A 16,798-nucleotide genomic window follows, 5' to 3' on the forward strand; every position below is an offset into this window, starting at 1 on the left:
TGGAAGAAGGCAGTGCTGTGCCTGAGAGCTGGAGGGTAAGGAGGACAGAGAAGGAGGTGAGGTTCAGCCCATCTCCACTGCTGCAGAGTGGAGCAGATCCTGAAGGGGAGCAGCTTGCGGTCCTGGCCCGAGCACTCTGGGCTGGTTTTTCACACAGAAGCCTGGTGTCTTGAGTCAATGCAGAATGTTATTGAATGCACTGCCTGCTACTAGGGCATCAATGATGCATGTGGTGCATAGCGAACTGTTCTGTGCTTCAGCCAGGACTCTTACACCAGGGCTGGGTTCTTGTTCTCTTGCAGATCGTTGCTGTGCACCCCCACTTTGTGAGATCCAGTTGCAAGCAGTTTGTGACCGGAGGCAAGAAGGTAATCACTGTGTGTCTGCACGGGATGTGTAACTTTTGAGGAGTGTTTTGTTTTCTTTCTGATTTATCCCCAATGCTTTTCAGATCTGAGTATTCTTCTTATTTTGTCAGTACTTAGTGTTTGAACTCAGGACCTCATGCATATTTAGACGAGTACTCTATATTTCTAGCCCTTTTTCCTTCAGCTATTCTTTTTAGGGGGTGGAGGCAGTCCTGGAGTTTGGACTCGGCCTGAGCACTGTCCCTGGCTTTGTTGCTTAAGGATAGCCCTCTACCACTTGAGCCACAGTGCCACTTCTGGCTTTTTTTCTATAATATGTGGTGCTGAGGAATCAAACCCAGGGCTTCATGTATATGAGGCAAGCAAGCACTCTACCACTAGGCCATATTCCCAGCCTCTCTTTAGCTATTTTTAAGATAGGATCTTTTAGGGGTTTTTGTTGTTGTTGTTGTATGTTGTTTTGTTTTTCCCAGCCTTAAGCTGAGCTCCTCCAAACCTATGACCTCACACTTAGCTGGGTTTACAAGAATATACCACCATGTACAGCTTGTTTGTTGAAATAGGGTCAGTCTGGCCTCAAAACATAATCTTCCTCATCCTGCCTCCTAAACAACTGGGATTACAATTGTGCTTTACGACACCTGGCTATAGCATCTGACTATTTGCTAGATAGTTTGAGAAAGAAAAAGGTAATGAAACTACAAGGCCATCCTGTCTTGGAATAGGTAAAAATGTCCATAGTACTAGTGTGTGGGACTCACAGCCTTAAGAGCTGATCCCTCCTGCATAAGTGACATCTGCTCCTCCTACCTGAGTAACAGCTGATCCTTCTGAGTGAGGGACAGCTGATCTTTCCTATGTGAGTGACAGCCGATCCCTCCTACATGAGTGACAGTGGATCCCTCCTACATGAGGATCCCTCCTACATGAGTGACAGCTAATCCTTTCTACATGGGTGCCTTTCTTGTCTATTCCTTGGGAAATAATAGGTTTAAAATTCTTGTATTTCTTCATCAAATAGTTTTTGGTTTGGAAGAATTCATTCACTTGGCTGGGATGGAACGTGCATTTTCAATTAAAACTCTGCCAGTAGAGATTGGTGAGGTGCCACCACCTGAAAAACACATTTGTGATATTTTGAAGCAAAACAAAGTACCATCTGATTACACATTCCAATGTCCCCTATCTTGTCATCTTTTAGATTTTTTAAAATATCTACACTGGTAGATAATTTGTATAGCATGAAGTTTAGTGGCTTTTAGTATATGTACAACATTATATGACCATCAATGTCATCTCCTGTTAGAATGTTTCCATCATCCCCAGAGAAATCTTATACCTTGTAGCCATGATTCCCTCCCCTCTTTCCATCCCTAAGCAATGACTAATCTGTCTTCTTTACTTATGCTGGATATTTCTTTCTTTTTTTTCCCCCCCATGGTGGTGGGGCTTGAACTCAGGGCCAAGGTACTGTCCCTGAGCTCTTTTGCTCTACCACTTTAAACCACAGCGCCACTTCTGGTTTTTGAGTAGTTAATTAGAGATAAGAGTCTCCCAGAGACTTTTCTGCCCGGACTGGCTTTGAACCTCTATCCTCAGATCTGAGCTTCCTGAATAGCTAGAATTACAGGAGTGAGCCACCAGTGCCTGGCTGGATATTGCTTAAAATTCTAAATACTTTCTATAAATGGAAGCATGCAGTATGTGACCTTAGGTCTGGTTTCATCAAAGCTTTCTGGGTACATGTATGTTGACATGGATCAATCTATCATTTATTTCCCTTGTGGATGCATTCTGTTGTATGGATCTGCCATCGTTTATTTTATACTTTATTAGCTCATGGTTTAGTCTTTCCAACTGGTGAATAATTTTGCTTTGAACATTTGTATGTATGTTTTCATTTCTCAGGTGAAATTGTTTAATACTATAGTAACTGTTTAGCACTTTGAAGTGTTGTCGTTTTGCATTTCAGCATGATAGCTGAGGGGTTGGGCATTCCCTCAGTCTCCATGTTCGTTAGATCTGCCTTTTTTAGTCCCAGCTGTTGTGGTACAGCCTCACTGTAACCCAATGTGGTGCTGACTTGCATTTCCTAGTGACTCATAGCACCAAGCACTCTCCCTTGTCTCTCTTGGTCACTTCCTTATCTTCTTAGTTTATGTGTTCTGGATTTATATTTCTTATCAGAAAAATAATGTGTTAATATTTTTCCCACCCTATGAATTGACTTGTCTTTTTACTTTATTGATAGTATCCTTTGAAACACAAAAGTTTTTAACTTGGGTAAAATTCCATTTATCTTTTTTTTATGCTTACACTATTGTGTAAAGGAATTGTTGCTTAAAACAAAGTCATAAAGATTAATGCTATGTTCTCTTTGAGATATTTGGAGCTGTCCCTCCCCTTATTTTGTCTGTGCTGGGGGGTGAATTCAGGAGCTAATGCCATGTGTTCTACCACATAAGCCATGCCCTCACTCTTTTTCTTTAGTTTGTTTTTCAGGTAGGGACTTGTGCGTTTGCCCTTTTGTTGAGACCCACTTACCATAAATGCCAGTTTGTTCCTGAACTCTCACTTGTTTTCTCAGATCTTGTGCAGGTACTTCCTTTATAGGCTTTAGGACCACTAAATCTTTGGTAATTATTTATGGGATGACATATTATTGTTTTTAAAACATTTTTCCTTTTGCAAGCTAATATAAGGCTGGGCACAATGTCTCAGGATTACATCTGTAATCCCAGCTGCTCAGGAAACAGAGATTGGGAGTGTTGCACTTTATGGCCAGCCTGAACAAATTTCTCTAGACCCATCTCAACCAAAAAGGCTGGCATGGTAGAATACACTGTAATCCCAGCAACTCAAGAGGCATAAGTAACAGGATTTTGGTCTGGGGCCAGCCTGGGTACAAGGTATGAAACCCTATCTGAAAAATAGCTAAAACAAAAAAGGCCTAGGGACATGGCTTAAGTGGTAGAGTGCAAGGCCCTCAGTTCCAACCCCAGTACCACCAAACAAACAAACAAAAAATACTGGGCACTAGTGGCTTATACCTGTAATCCTAGTTACTCAGGAGGCTGAGACCTGAGAATTGCAGTTTGAAGCCAGCTGGGGCAGTAAAATCTTTGAGACTCTTATCTCTAATTAATTGTCAAAAAGCCAGAAGTGGAGGTGTAGCTCAAGTGGTAGAGCTCTAGCCTTAAGCAAGAAAGCCCAGGCCCTGAGTTCAAGCCCCAGGACCAGAATAAAACAAAACAAAATGTTTTTATAATTATCTCAGCATGGTAGAGATCTTATAAATATGTAAATACAGCCTCTGTTTAAATGATTGGTTTCTTTGGATCCATTAAAGTTTGTTAGGCAAATATGTATTTTGTAAACACTAAAACTAGCATGAAATTTAAAAATTAGGTTCTAGGTTGATGTAGTTTGCAGAATCTAGAGAATTTCTATCTCTCTGTATTGCATATTCTTTTAAAGATCACTTAGGATAGATGTTTTTGACATTAGTATGTTCTGTTTATTCTGAATAGATTTATTTAGTTGAAGATATTTTAAGAAATGTTTTACTAATGTCATTGAGAAAGATAGCTTTGTTTTTTGGAACTAAGAAAATACTTTTAAAAGATGCTGCTAAACAAAGGGAATGATGGCGAAATGATTGTTGCTCGTATAACTCAGCAGTGGACATTTGTACCTCTGAAAAATGAGATAAACAAAGACTACATTGGCCCAGTAGCAACTCTGACCATTTCAACTCCAGTTTAAACTAACACCATAAATAAGCAGAATAGTTTGCCCAACGTTGCCCTGACATGGTGAATATGAGACTTTCCCTGGAGAGCATATGGTAGATCAACGACAAGTGTCATAGAACTGAGAGGCTCTGACCTTCTGCTTCTAAGAAGTAATTTCAGCCACACTAAGACTAGAGCAAGGACTAGCCAGATGGAGTTGAAATGTAGAGGCAGTGTTTCCTTAGCCTTAGGAACACTGATGCAGAAGCTGTTCTACCTATGATCCTTGAAATTCTATGAAACGTCTATAAGCACAGGCTCAGACACTAGAGCACCAGAAAGGGAAGTGGATGAGATAGATACTCATCATGCTCATCACAATACCTGGGCGATGTCCAATTTAATGTTTTACTTATTTTGCTGTTTGTAAGCTTTTTGAAGTAATTAAAAGGTAAATTTCAAAATAATGCTACAAACTTACAGAAATGTGGCAGAAAAACCATGAAATGAGTTTGACACTTTTCTTATGTTCTAGATTCTTAGGTCTACAGAGAAAGTTTATTTAGGCTATAGCTGTGTCTGGGGTAAACTTGTATTTTAGCTTTTCAAGGGAAGTTTTTAAGAGTTGAATGTGTTAGTTGGATTTAAGGACTCCAGTGATTGACACATGAGCATAAAAAGCTTATTCTAAATTCTGTTTCGTTTCAAAAAGAAAAGAAGGGAAGAAATGAAAACACACATCTCTTAGAATTGCTGTTGGAAAGAGAGCTTTAAAAACACATGAACCAGTGTCCCTCTTTTATTTATTTTTTTAATGTAACCTTATGTAGCAAGAATTCCAATACATGAGCATCACCAGTGATGTTTCTGCTCTAAAATAAACCTGCCAAGTGCATCTTGTCTGGAGTGTTTCTTTCTAATTGTACAACTTTCTTTGTCAGCAAGATAAACTTGAGTTTCCTTATGACCTTTACCTTTGACCTCTGCAATACACTTCATCATAACTGAGTCTACTGCTGTGACAATTACTAAATTGTCACAATGTTGTTTACAGTGCAGTTTATTTTTAGGAACGGGTATTGTCAGCTGTTTGGTGGTGGTGTGGAACAGAATAAGGAGACCTAGCTTCAGAGAGGAGTTGCTTCATAAGCTAATAAATGGCAGTCAGCAAACGTGGAAGGACCTCCTGAATGAAATGAGCACAGCAGTCACTGTGGAGGGCTGGAGCCATGTGGGAAACTTTACCTGTAGAATGGGTCTGGTGACATCAGGCAATCTGTGTTCCTGTTTGTAAGCTGCAGATAACAAAGTGCATTAGGAATTCCTTTTGAAAGCATTCCAGTGGACCAGTTTATTTAAAAATACAATTAAAACATTCCAAGATCATTTTTAATGTTTACAGCTTATTGAGGTATATTTTGTTAAACAAAATTTAGTATCTTTAATGTTTGAGGTATGATTGGATATGTGTGTATTATGACAAAGTTCCTGTAATCAAGGTTACGTCTGGTGGGTGCATGTTTCAAGTGGTAGAGCACCTGTTTAGCAAGGTCCTGAGTTCAAACCCCAGTACTGCTACAAAAATAATCAATAAAGATGTCCATGACCTCACATTTATTATGTGAGGCACTCTTGGCAAACTTCAGTTGTCCACTGTTGTATTCCCATTTGTATTTACCATACTATATGCGACACCCTCATAACTCAGCCACCTTTTCATTCTCCTACCCCCAGAGGAAAAGACTTTTTAAATTGAAGTTGTCAAAGAAGCCTTTTCTTAGCACTGTAGTCAGTAAACATGAAGTGTACAGGTGTGTTCACATGTGTTTCCCTGTCTTCCGGCCTGTTGGATCCGGAGTTCTTCGCGGCTCTTTCTGTCTGCTGTCTGACATTTGGCTCTCCAGGACCTTTGTGCAAGTTGTCATGTGCTTGCTCATGGGCAGCCTCCAGCTGCACATCATCCTCACAGTCCTGACCTTTGAACTCAACTGAATCCAGTGAACATTTTTTATAAGTAAAATCACAAGTTTTTTTCATATGTAGTGAAAACTAGCTTGAGGAATGTGTCAGAGTAAGCTTAGCAGGGGGATATTAGAGCATCACAGCTTTTTTCTCTGTCATACCTATATTCCAGGTAGCTCAGTAAGCGTTTTTAAGAATTAAAAAGGAGCTGGGTGCCTGGTCACACAAAACCTCAAAACTTACCTCCGGTTAGCCAGGAAAAAACTAGAAGTAGAGATGTATTTCAAATGGTAAAGTACAAGGCCCTGAATTCAAGCTCCAGTACACACACACACACACACACACACACACACACACACACACACACACACACACACACACACACACGCACACACACACACGCACAGAAATCCACTTTAAAATGTGATTTCCTAGGCAGTTCAGTATCGAACCATAGGGAACCACCAAGTTCATGTTCTAATGGTTCCATGTTAGAGCCATCTGCATACTGTGTTAAAAGTTGTTCAGTTCATGCTATCAATAGACCCAAATTGAAATAGTACCAACTAATAGCAAGCAAAATGCAAAGTAACCAGGAAACTCTTTACACTCGAGCCACATATGTTCAAAATAGTACTATTTCCTGCTCAAGGCGCTGTGATTAAGTTGCAGTCTGCATATTCTACACTTCCTATTGTGACTAGGATAATACACATGCACTATGTCCAGGTCTCCATGAACAGCAACTCTAGAGAACTTTTCTGCTCAAGGGAGTCTTTCACTGCAGTCCTCCCAGCTTTGACCTCCCAAGTAGCTAGGATTGTGGGTAGGACACTGGTGCCCAGCTAAACCTGAGTGTTTTAGTGAGTCATACTCAGGAGGAGAAAAGACTAAGCCAAGGATAAAGGTTGTAATTGGTCAGGAATCAGCAATCTCTCTTTTTAGCCAGGGTGTATGTGGTCAGTATTAGAAAGCATTCATTCTCATGTAATTATGGAATGATCTTATTTTTGTCATGATCCTTCAAGGCCATGGAGTGTTCTCATCTGAGTGTTCTGTGAAGTTGTTTACATTCCTCAGAACAGCACCAAGGCCTGCTATGAATGCCAGCTTAGCTCCTGAATGTCAGCTTTTCACCTTTTCAATGGGAGCAAGAATGCCCAATGTTTGCTAGATTGCGTTGAGGTACCTTACCTAAATGTTGTATATTTTTTGTGGAAATTTACTTATGTATGTAGGTATATTCATGGCAATTTTTTGTTAATAGTTTTGGAATAGGATTATAAATATTCTTTCTATCCTTTATTAGCACTTATTTTGACTTTTATATAGTTAGTAGTCATTACTTTTATAATAATGGTAACAGTGAAAGAATGTATGAAACCTCAACTATTTTAGGTCTTTGTTGTAACTTCACATTGTGCATCATAGGAATTCCCCTATTTTCTTACTGAATTCTGTTGTTAGCTCAGTGTCGTGCAGTGAGTTCATGTTAATTTCATTGTACGAATCTGTTCCATTTCCTTAGTTGTTCTCCTGTTACTGGATGTTTAAGTTGTATCCAGTGTGTGACTGGCAGACATCATGCTGTGATGAAAGTGGAAATCATTTTTTCTTTAAATTATAATTTGTCAGTGCAAGTTAATTTTACAGTTATTAGATTTCACTGTAGCAAGTATATATACATATATATATGCATCCATTTTGCTTTGATTGTTTCCACCCTCCCTTCTGTGCTGTCTTAGCCTTGCTTCTCTCTTTCTCTTCTTCCTGTCACTGTCTTTCTTCCCCTTCCCTAATATCCCTGACTCTTGCTAGCTCCTGCATGTGAGAGAAACGTGCAATACATTTATTTCTGTGTTTGTCTTATTTCATTTAACATGGCAACCTTCATTCCTATACATTTTCCTAAAAATGGTCTGAGCTTATTTTTCATGATGGCTTATTTATGTATACAATACTTAAAAAAAAATTCATCTCCTTATGGGCACCTAGGCCATAGCTTGGCAATAAACATGAGTCTCTGTGTATATTTTTGTGTGCTGACTTTGCTTTTTTTTAGGTATATATATTCCACCTAGAAGTGCTGTAACTGGATCAAATCATTTTTCTCTTTTTAGTATTTTGAAGAATTTCCATAGTGACTTAATTAATTTCTATTCCCACTAACAGCCTATTGTTTTTTTTTGGCTTGTACTTGCTAGGCAGGCGATCTACTGCTTGAGCTAAACCTTGGCCCCCCTTTTCTTTGTGTTGGTTATTTTCATGGTCAGGTCTCACTTCATGCTTGAGCTGTTAGGGGCTGTGATTCTCCTCTCAGGGTTATGTGGACTAGCTGTTCACTTGATATTTATTGCCAGTTTGAGCACAAATGATTGCTACTTACTAGGTGGTCTGCAGTCTTTTCTCCATTTATGGGTACATCTAAAATAATTATACTTGTTCTTAGGGAGTCACCACGTAGGGGTCTGAATGAAACTTTAGGTAGACACTGAAGTGTGTTGGGAGAACACGGGGAATAGAACTATTAATTAATACATAACTCATTTCTTAAGTCATGTTTGCAATTGTAAGTTTATATACGCAGAAGTTAAAGATTACAAGTTTAGAAAGGCACTTACCTCACCTACAGGGTACAGCTGATTGTTTACCCCTTAAGTGTGGATAGGTAAGTACGTAGATTTATATCTGCCTTGTCTAGTTATTTTTCTTAGTGTGTATGAATTGTACAGAATAGTGGGTTTTATTATGATGTTTTTATACATGTGTGTTGGGTACTTTGACCATATTCATTCACTGATGGCCACCTAAACTACTCCTAGGGCTTAGCTGTTGAGACTAGTATTGGCATGGGCATGGGTGCATAGGTAGTATTGGATTTTTAATACAAAGAATAGTGATCTCGAAGCTAGATTTCTTTTTTTGTTAATTGACTCTCTTTAGAAATAGTAAAATTGACTCTCTTTAGAAATAGTAAAATTATTGGTAACCTATAAAATCTGTATGTTTAACTTTGTCTTAAGCAGACAGAGAGCTCTTGCCTGTCCCTTGGGTTCTTGGCCACACTCACTTCTGTCAAGGTCCCAGGCTCCTCTCTGCTCTGAGCCACCATCCGGCTCTTCTGCACACTTATTTATACATACTGCACTTCCCTAACTTGCTGTTTTAAATTTCATTCTGGATTGTCTCCAATTTTGAGTATTTAAATTTGTGCTTCTGTGACAAGACTGATAAGGATGTACTAGTATTTAGGACCTTGTGTGGCATTAATGTATCTGCCTCTTTCCTTTTTCCTCCTTGTTGGCCTCATAGCAAGCAGCATTGCTGGTATTGAGGAAGCCTGGAGGAAACAACTTGAAGTATCACAGATGAACAAAACAGGGCCAGGCATGCTCTTTTCCTGCATCAGGGGAATGTTGGTGATAGGTAATGACAGACACTGGGCTGCCAGAATCTTGGGTTTATTACACAGGGTAGAAGACTCTGGGATGTGCATCCTGATGCTTTCGCTTGTGTAGGAACGCACTGGATAGATTTATCAGCACAAAATGTAGGAGAATAAAGTATGTTGCTGGGATATGAGGGCTCCTATTGAAATATAAGTACTGAGAGTGCTGACTGCCACAATGTGGATTTATGGGAAATAAAGCCTGAAAATACTTGCTCCAAGAAAAAAAATAGTCCTCTTGGAAAGAGCTTTGGCTCTCTATGTACTTAGCTCCCATCGAGCTTAAATTGCTCTCAGTACTGTGATAATGACAATTCAATATTACAGGATGTGGAAGATGAACCAGATAAATTAACCAGCTGCTTTTAAGGGTAGTTCGTTCAATGGCTTACCCCTAAAATGCTGTGTAGGACATCCTTGCTCAGTAGGTCTCTAGGCAGTTTTATATCTAGAAGAAAGAAATGGATTTTATTAAATGTCAGTGAAATAGAGGCAGATAGCTTTGTGGTAGTTAAATTAGTGTAGAATGTTTGTAAGAAAAGTCATTTATCTTTTCTTAAATCACCAAAACACAACATTAGTTGGCATTCCTGACAGAGAATGTGTTTCTGCACCACTTTCTCATAGATTAGAGTATAGAAGCAAATGGAAAGCAGATCGTTGAGTCCTTCTGTCTGCTCTGGGAGGCCCTGTGTCCCTGGAGTAAATATCCTAAAGCATCCTGCATGAGCACTCAAGGGTTCGTGAGAGGGTGGGGAAACCAGACTCCTGGATAGAGGGTTGGAAGTGGACTCAGGAGGCAAGGCAGGAGTAAATGTTCTGTGTGAGTCATGGTTCCATTCACAGTATGAGGTGGCACTGAAGAAGTGTCACCTCCTTTAGCTCTGTGTCAGAGTGGGGTCTACAAGAGGTTTTGAAATCAACTTTCAGATTGACTGAGTTCAGAATTCATCCCCTTCCTTTTCTTCCTGCCTTCTTCTGGAAGTCCTCCTGGGAGCAAGGGCAAGAGCCACAGCCAAGCAGAGCCTGGCCGGCCTCAGCTTCCTTCTATAACCAGAGGCGTGCTGTCTAAAACACAAGGGCCCCTTGGAGTCCAGATCTTGTTTGCATAACAGCTGTGCTTTCTTGACTATTTCCTGAAGAAACTAATGTCTTATTTTAAAACAGCATATTTTTAATGTAAATTAATGTTAATACATACCCCATATGCCTCAAACATTTCCTTAAGTTCCAATGAACTATTTTTTGTTCTGTTGTTTCATTTAAACTGTTTACTTAAACCAACCTGGTTGTTAGTAAGGGAAGGAATGGATTTACATCCTCATTCATGTACTAACATTATTAAAAAGAGCGCACATGTTCAGTGTAGGGTACTTAGAAATATAGATTGTCATTATAAAATCCCCTGTCGCCCACTTCTAGAATTATGATCACTTTGCAATGTGTTTTTCATATTTTATTATATTTATATATGGATGTGTATCCATATTTTATTTACGTGCCATCATAAGATAGACTGTTTTGTAATCTGCTCTTTATTTAATATGCCCCAAATGTTTTTATGCTGATGAGTATACATATGTAAAAATCGGTGCATACTCTTCACATGTCCAGCTCTGCTGGTTGTGTCAATCACTGCTCTGATTATTTCTTTGCTTTAATTTGTAGGCATGGTTTTCCTAAGGTTATTTATTTTTCTTTTCTTTTTGATGGTACTGGGATTTGCAGGCATTCTACCACTTACACCATACCCCTCTGATCCTAAGGTCTTGCATTTATTCCCTGGCTAGATTGAATCATGATCTGATTTATATTTCCTGGATAGGTAGCCTGTTATGCAGCTTTTTATTGGCTGAGATAGGGTCGTGCAAGCTATTTTTGCCTGGCTAGCTTTGAAGTGCCTTCCACCCCATTTTATTCTTCCAAGTAGCTGGGAATACAAGCATGAGCCATCATGCCCCTCATGAGGTTATTCTTCAAGTTTAAGTGAATCTCTAGGAAGATGGAACCCAGTGGTTTGAGGGCTGCTTTTTCCTACCTATCCATGTCTCCACCTTCAGGCCTGATGGCATTATTGTTTCTCTTCTTTCATCTGTCAATTCTGAGATCTTTGCTGTACTATTAGCCTGTTTTAAAAAATGTCATGTAAATCTATCCTTCCCACAAAATGGCTTAGTTTTTTTTAAAGATTCCTGATATTTTAATAATTTGTTCGGATGAAATTTTAAAACTTCTGGATTTTCTTTGACCCTGAATTAAAACCCCAGGATAATTTATTGTGATGTAAGCTCTTCAATGACTTTTGTGTCTTACTATCCAGGAACATAGTCTATCTTTCCACTTATTTAATTCTCTTTTTACAAACCTCACTGATGTGGTTTTAGGTTTGTGCCCTATGGCCAGCACAGATGTATCTGGTTTTTCCTCATCACGCACTTTGAGATCTGTGGTCTCTTGTTTCCAGCTGTGCTAACTTCCTATGTGTCGATATTTCTAGCATGGGTGCTCTCATCCCAGAGTCTTAGGCTTATACTCAGATTTCCTATCTTACAAAGAGTTGAAAGTATTTTTTAATCTTTTTTGTTCTTCTTGTCCTTTATTATTTGTGAATAATGATGGTACAAATTAGATCTTTCTTATTTCCAGAGTGGGAGATTTTCTTCTTTCCTGAGTGGTTTCTGTTTTTTAATTTTTTTCAAATACAGAAGCTTTCCATGGATGCTCTTCTGTTTCCAGTCTGCCTTCTTTCCTTCCCAGCTGGGCTTTCCACCTGGCATTTCCAATGCTGGCACCCCCTTCATCCCTATCCCAGAATTTACCTAAGGCTTCTTGTTTCCTGTGACTTCCTCACAGGGAACAGCCCTGTTCTTGAGTGTGGGAAGGGATTTTGCATTCTGGCATCTGATTGGCCAGCTGCTTCCCAAGCTAGGTGTTTCTGGGGCCTTATTTTTAGCTGTTTTGCAGGATTTTTAACTTGAAAATTGGAGTGCTTAATTTTCTCAATGCAGTTGTTGATTATTTCTTCTCCTTAATACTGCTTGGTTATTTCTAGGCAGAATTGGTAAGGAAGAAGAGTTTAGCGCCAGGTTCCACCAGCAAACCAGTTCCTTGGGATTTATCAGGTCCTGTCCATTTCTATCAAGCACTTCTGCCAGATTCAGCCCACAGGTGGGAAGGTAGATGTTTTCATCTTATCACTTCTTTCTGTTTGAAAGTGTTCATTAGCTCTGCCTGGTTTCAGTGAAGTCTGACTTATTTTCTATAGCAGTAACTGTCCTCAAACCTCAATTCTTTTCTATTCTGCCTTATGACAACATACTGAACACATTCATCATCCCTCTGCATTTGGCTGGCCACAATGGCTTCTTGGCTCTTTGCTCTGTGATTGCAAAAGAGGCTGAATCAGGAAAAACACCAAGGCTCTCTGGCTGAATGGCAGGTGTGGGGAGATGACACCTGAGCGGGAGGTGTGAGATAAGTGGTGGGCCTCTGACAGGTACAAGAGCTCTCTAAGATCTGACAGGAAGACTGGACTAAAGATGGTCATGAAAATCCCTGACTTCAGAGTAGGATTCTTGCAGCTGTGGAGGTAAGGACACCTTACTCAGGGACAGTGGAGACTTAAATACTTATGGCATATTAAGGTAACTAAACGTATTTAGTTGTGGAAGTATACACTATTTAATTTTAAGGCTTATTTTTCTTTTTTTATCTCTTCTGACTGTAGAAAGATACATAGGAAGTACAAATAAAATGTGTTATGTTTTCTCCTCTACTATTCTGGAGCCAAGAGGAGATGTAGTTTGTGTTAAAATGAGTCAAATTTGTTTCTAAAGATAGGAGTTGAAATTTTTCCTTATGGGATCTGTTATTAGCATTTGGGTGTAAAGGATAATCTTGTATTTTAGAGTTATGTGTCTTGAGTTATATTGTATACATGATTTTCTTAAAGAATTTAAATGGGATATTCCAAGAAAAATATTTTATTGTATATCTTCATCAGTATTAAAGTTTTGGGAAGTTATATTTGCATTTAAATTTTGCCATGGATTTTTAATAGATTCTTCTTGCTTTTGGAGTCGTTTGTCTTTCTATCCTTTGTCTCTCAATTTTGGTATTCTCTTTCCCTTCTCTAGTTCTAATACCAGTATATACAGTATCCAGGGTACTCAGATGAGATACAGTGATAGCACGGGGACAACCACAGGAAGGGGATACAAGAGGATCATCAACAAAAAAAAGCTACAGTTTCACATGGCATGTTGAAAGTAATTACAACAGTGCTATAACACTCATTTCCATAACATGGAGTTCATTTCACTTAGCATCATCTTATGTGTTCATAAGGGCATAGCTACTGGGTTCTTGTGATCTTCTGTGACTAACCTAAACCTGTACTAATTATTCCCTATGAGGGAAACCATAGAGTCCAAAAGCACAGCGTCCTGAGTTCAAATGCCCATTATCATCAATTCCCACCCCCCCCCCCTGGGGGGGGGGAAACGACAAAACCCTAAGTATGATGAACTTTTTTTTTTTTTAATGCTAGTCCTGAGACTTGAACTCAGGGCCTGGGCACTGTCCCTGAGCTTTTTTGCTCAAGGCTAGCACCCTACCACCTTGAACCACAGCACCACTTCCAGTTTGCCAGTGGTTAATTGGAGATGTCTCATGGACTTTCCTAGCCAGGCTGGCTTTAAACTTTGATCCTTAGATTTCAACCTCCTGAGTAGGATTTCAGGCTCGAGCCACTGGTGCTGGCTTACTATGAACTTCTTCTTCTTTTTTTTTTTTTTTTTTGGCCAGTTCTGGGCTTGAACTCAGGGACTGGGCACTATCCCTGAGCTGCCTTTTGCTCAGTGCTAGCACTCTACCACTTCAGCCACAGCACCACTTCTGGCCTTTTCTGTTTATGTGGGACTGAGGAATTGAATCCAGGATTTTGTGCATGTTAGGCAAGCACTCTACTACTAAGCAACATCCCCAGACCCTCCTACTATGAACTTTTTAAAGAAACTTGATCCCAAAGCAAATATCTTTTACTTTGTGATGCAAATTACTGCTCAAAAGTCATTCTCAAATTATTCTAGGTTAAATGGAAAACAGTCTGCTAATTATTACAATTTAATCTGTGACTAATCTTGAGTTTTCAGTGAAAAACTTCTGATTTACCAGTTTACACAATGAATTAGTTTGTAGGCAATCACCTGAAGAACTTTGTGCAGTCTGAATCTTTTACTCAGTGTGCATTCTTTTTGTGATATTTTGGTGCCATCTTGTGGCTTGGCTGTGTAGTAATGTCAGTACTCAAATCTATTTTTAGACCAAGTCCTGGACAGTTTAAGATGTGCTAAGAGTGGGGAGGGGGAGAATTAAGGGAGGGAAGAGGTAACAAATTATACAAGAAGTATACCCACTGCCTTACATATGAAACTAAGCCCTCTGTACATCACTTTGACAATAATTATTCAGAAAAAAGGACACTGAATTACTAGAGATCTATTCACTTTAGACAATTAATATTCACCAAATAAAAGAAGAAAAATGAAAAGAAAAAGATGTGCTGAGAATTTTTTCCACAATGCATATGAACTACATAAAGACATGTTGATAAATGTGTGGTTCTGAGTCAGAGTTTATGCTATTGGTTCCTAGTTGCTGCTGTTTGAGCGATCCTGGATGAACAGATGGAAGTCTTCCATTCTGCATGAAGGGGAAGGGAACATTCGGAGTGTCAAGTGGAGAGGCCATCTGATTGCTTGGGCCAATAATATGGTAAAAGTTCATCTCTGTGCTCGTAATGCTTGTTCAGAGGCAGAGTGTGGCCAGGTCGATAGCTCAAGGAGAAGATGCCATGTGCTTTGGTAGTCATTTCTGCAGATGCATATGGCTGTTGATAACATACCTGGAAGGTTAGAGAAGCCCTATTGTTTTTAGATTTCCTAGTACAGAAATTCCTAACATAGTCTCTTTTTTTAGGCTTAAATTCAGGGCCTGAGTGCTGTCCCTAAGCTTTTTTGCTCAAGATTTGTGTTCTAGCACTTGAGTCATAGCTCTACCTCAGGCTTCTTGGTAGTTAATTGAAGATAAGAGTCTCGTGGACTTTACTGCTTGGCTGGCTTTGAACTGCAATCCTCTGATCTCAGCCTCCTGAGTAACTGGGATTACAAGCATGAGCCATCGTTGCCCAACTCCTAACATATTCTTGAGTGTGTGTTAGAGTTAGAAGCCTGAAGCAGGGGGAATAGAAAATGCAAAGCTTAGTAATTGAAGGGCTACCTGAGAAACAGACTCTTCCAACACCACTTCCTACTAAGTAACAAATGCAGAGTATTTCTGGTTTTTCTTTACTCCCATTATATTTATATAAAAACATAGGCTGGCCTTTAAGAAAGTGGATCATAATTTTCTTTACCTCACTTATTTTAAGTTTTATTAGATATGAGTTGGGGCCCATGGAAAATTTAGAAACAAGTCTTTTTCTTACCTAACAATCTTGAAATTTCAAGGTATACTTTGGCAAATCAATTCTATCTAGTTTTAAGTAGAAAAAAAATTTTTAAAGCTCCCCAGAATTCATTTGCAATTAAGAACTTTACTTCTCCTAGTTACACAAAAAAGTAACTAAAACCTATGGTCTTTTGGTTCGTTTTTAGTTAGCTGCTTGCTTGATGCTTCTGTTAAAAAACTTTAAAATGTCAAATGTAGGGGTTTTTTTATATAGGTAGATTTTCATAGTCAAAACTTTTCTTTAAAACAAAGCTCATATCTGTGTTCGAACAATGCAAGTGGAAATAATACCTGTCATTTTGGAAATAAATTCTTTTATCTGTACATTTCATGTTTCTTTCAAGTCAGTCATGCCATGCACTAAGTAAGACATCATTTGTTGAGTAAGAAGTGTGAGGTTTCTTTGTAATTTTGGTTCTCATAAGGTATATGTAGGGGGGACCATTCTTTGCATGGCTTCTAGCTGTGTCTAGTAAACACTGACAGTATTTTGTAGTGCTGGTTCATGGTGGTAGGTAGCCAGGTCTGGTCATCAATTTGTCTCTACTTCTTTCCCTGTAAGTAAAGGATCTTATGCTTTTTTGCTTTCTAGGGTGTGAAGATTTTTGACATCAACTCCAAGCAAAGAATCACCAATGTGCCACGTGATGATATAAGTCTGCGCCCAGATATGTATCCTTGCAGTCTCTGCTGGAAGGACAGTGTGACACTGATTATTGGCTGGGGAACCTCAGTCAAGGTGGTGTGGCTGGTCCTTACAATAAGCCTCTGTTGTT

The 16,798-nt window shown here is 39.2% G+C and overlaps 1 protein-coding gene across 1 annotated transcript in view; it reads left to right on the forward strand.

Moving 5' to 3' along the window:
- Positions 1-16,798, forward strand: part of Vps41 (VPS41 subunit of HOPS complex) — a 153,276-nt gene that overhangs the window by 80,158 nt on the left and 56,320 nt on the right. The window contains exons 7-9 of the mRNA XM_048339444.1: positions 303-368; positions 15,168-15,287; positions 16,615-16,761. Coding sequence (XP_048195401.1) covers positions 303-368; positions 15,168-15,287; positions 16,615-16,761 — 333 coding nt within the window. The remainder of the gene's footprint in view (positions 1-302; positions 369-15,167; positions 15,288-16,614; positions 16,762-16,798) is intronic.

This window comes from Perognathus longimembris, chromosome 2, assembly GCF_023159225.1.
Source record: "Perognathus longimembris pacificus isolate PPM17 chromosome 2, ASM2315922v1, whole genome shotgun sequence".
Taxonomy (NCBI): domain Eukaryota; kingdom Metazoa; phylum Chordata; class Mammalia; order Rodentia; family Heteromyidae; genus Perognathus; species Perognathus longimembris.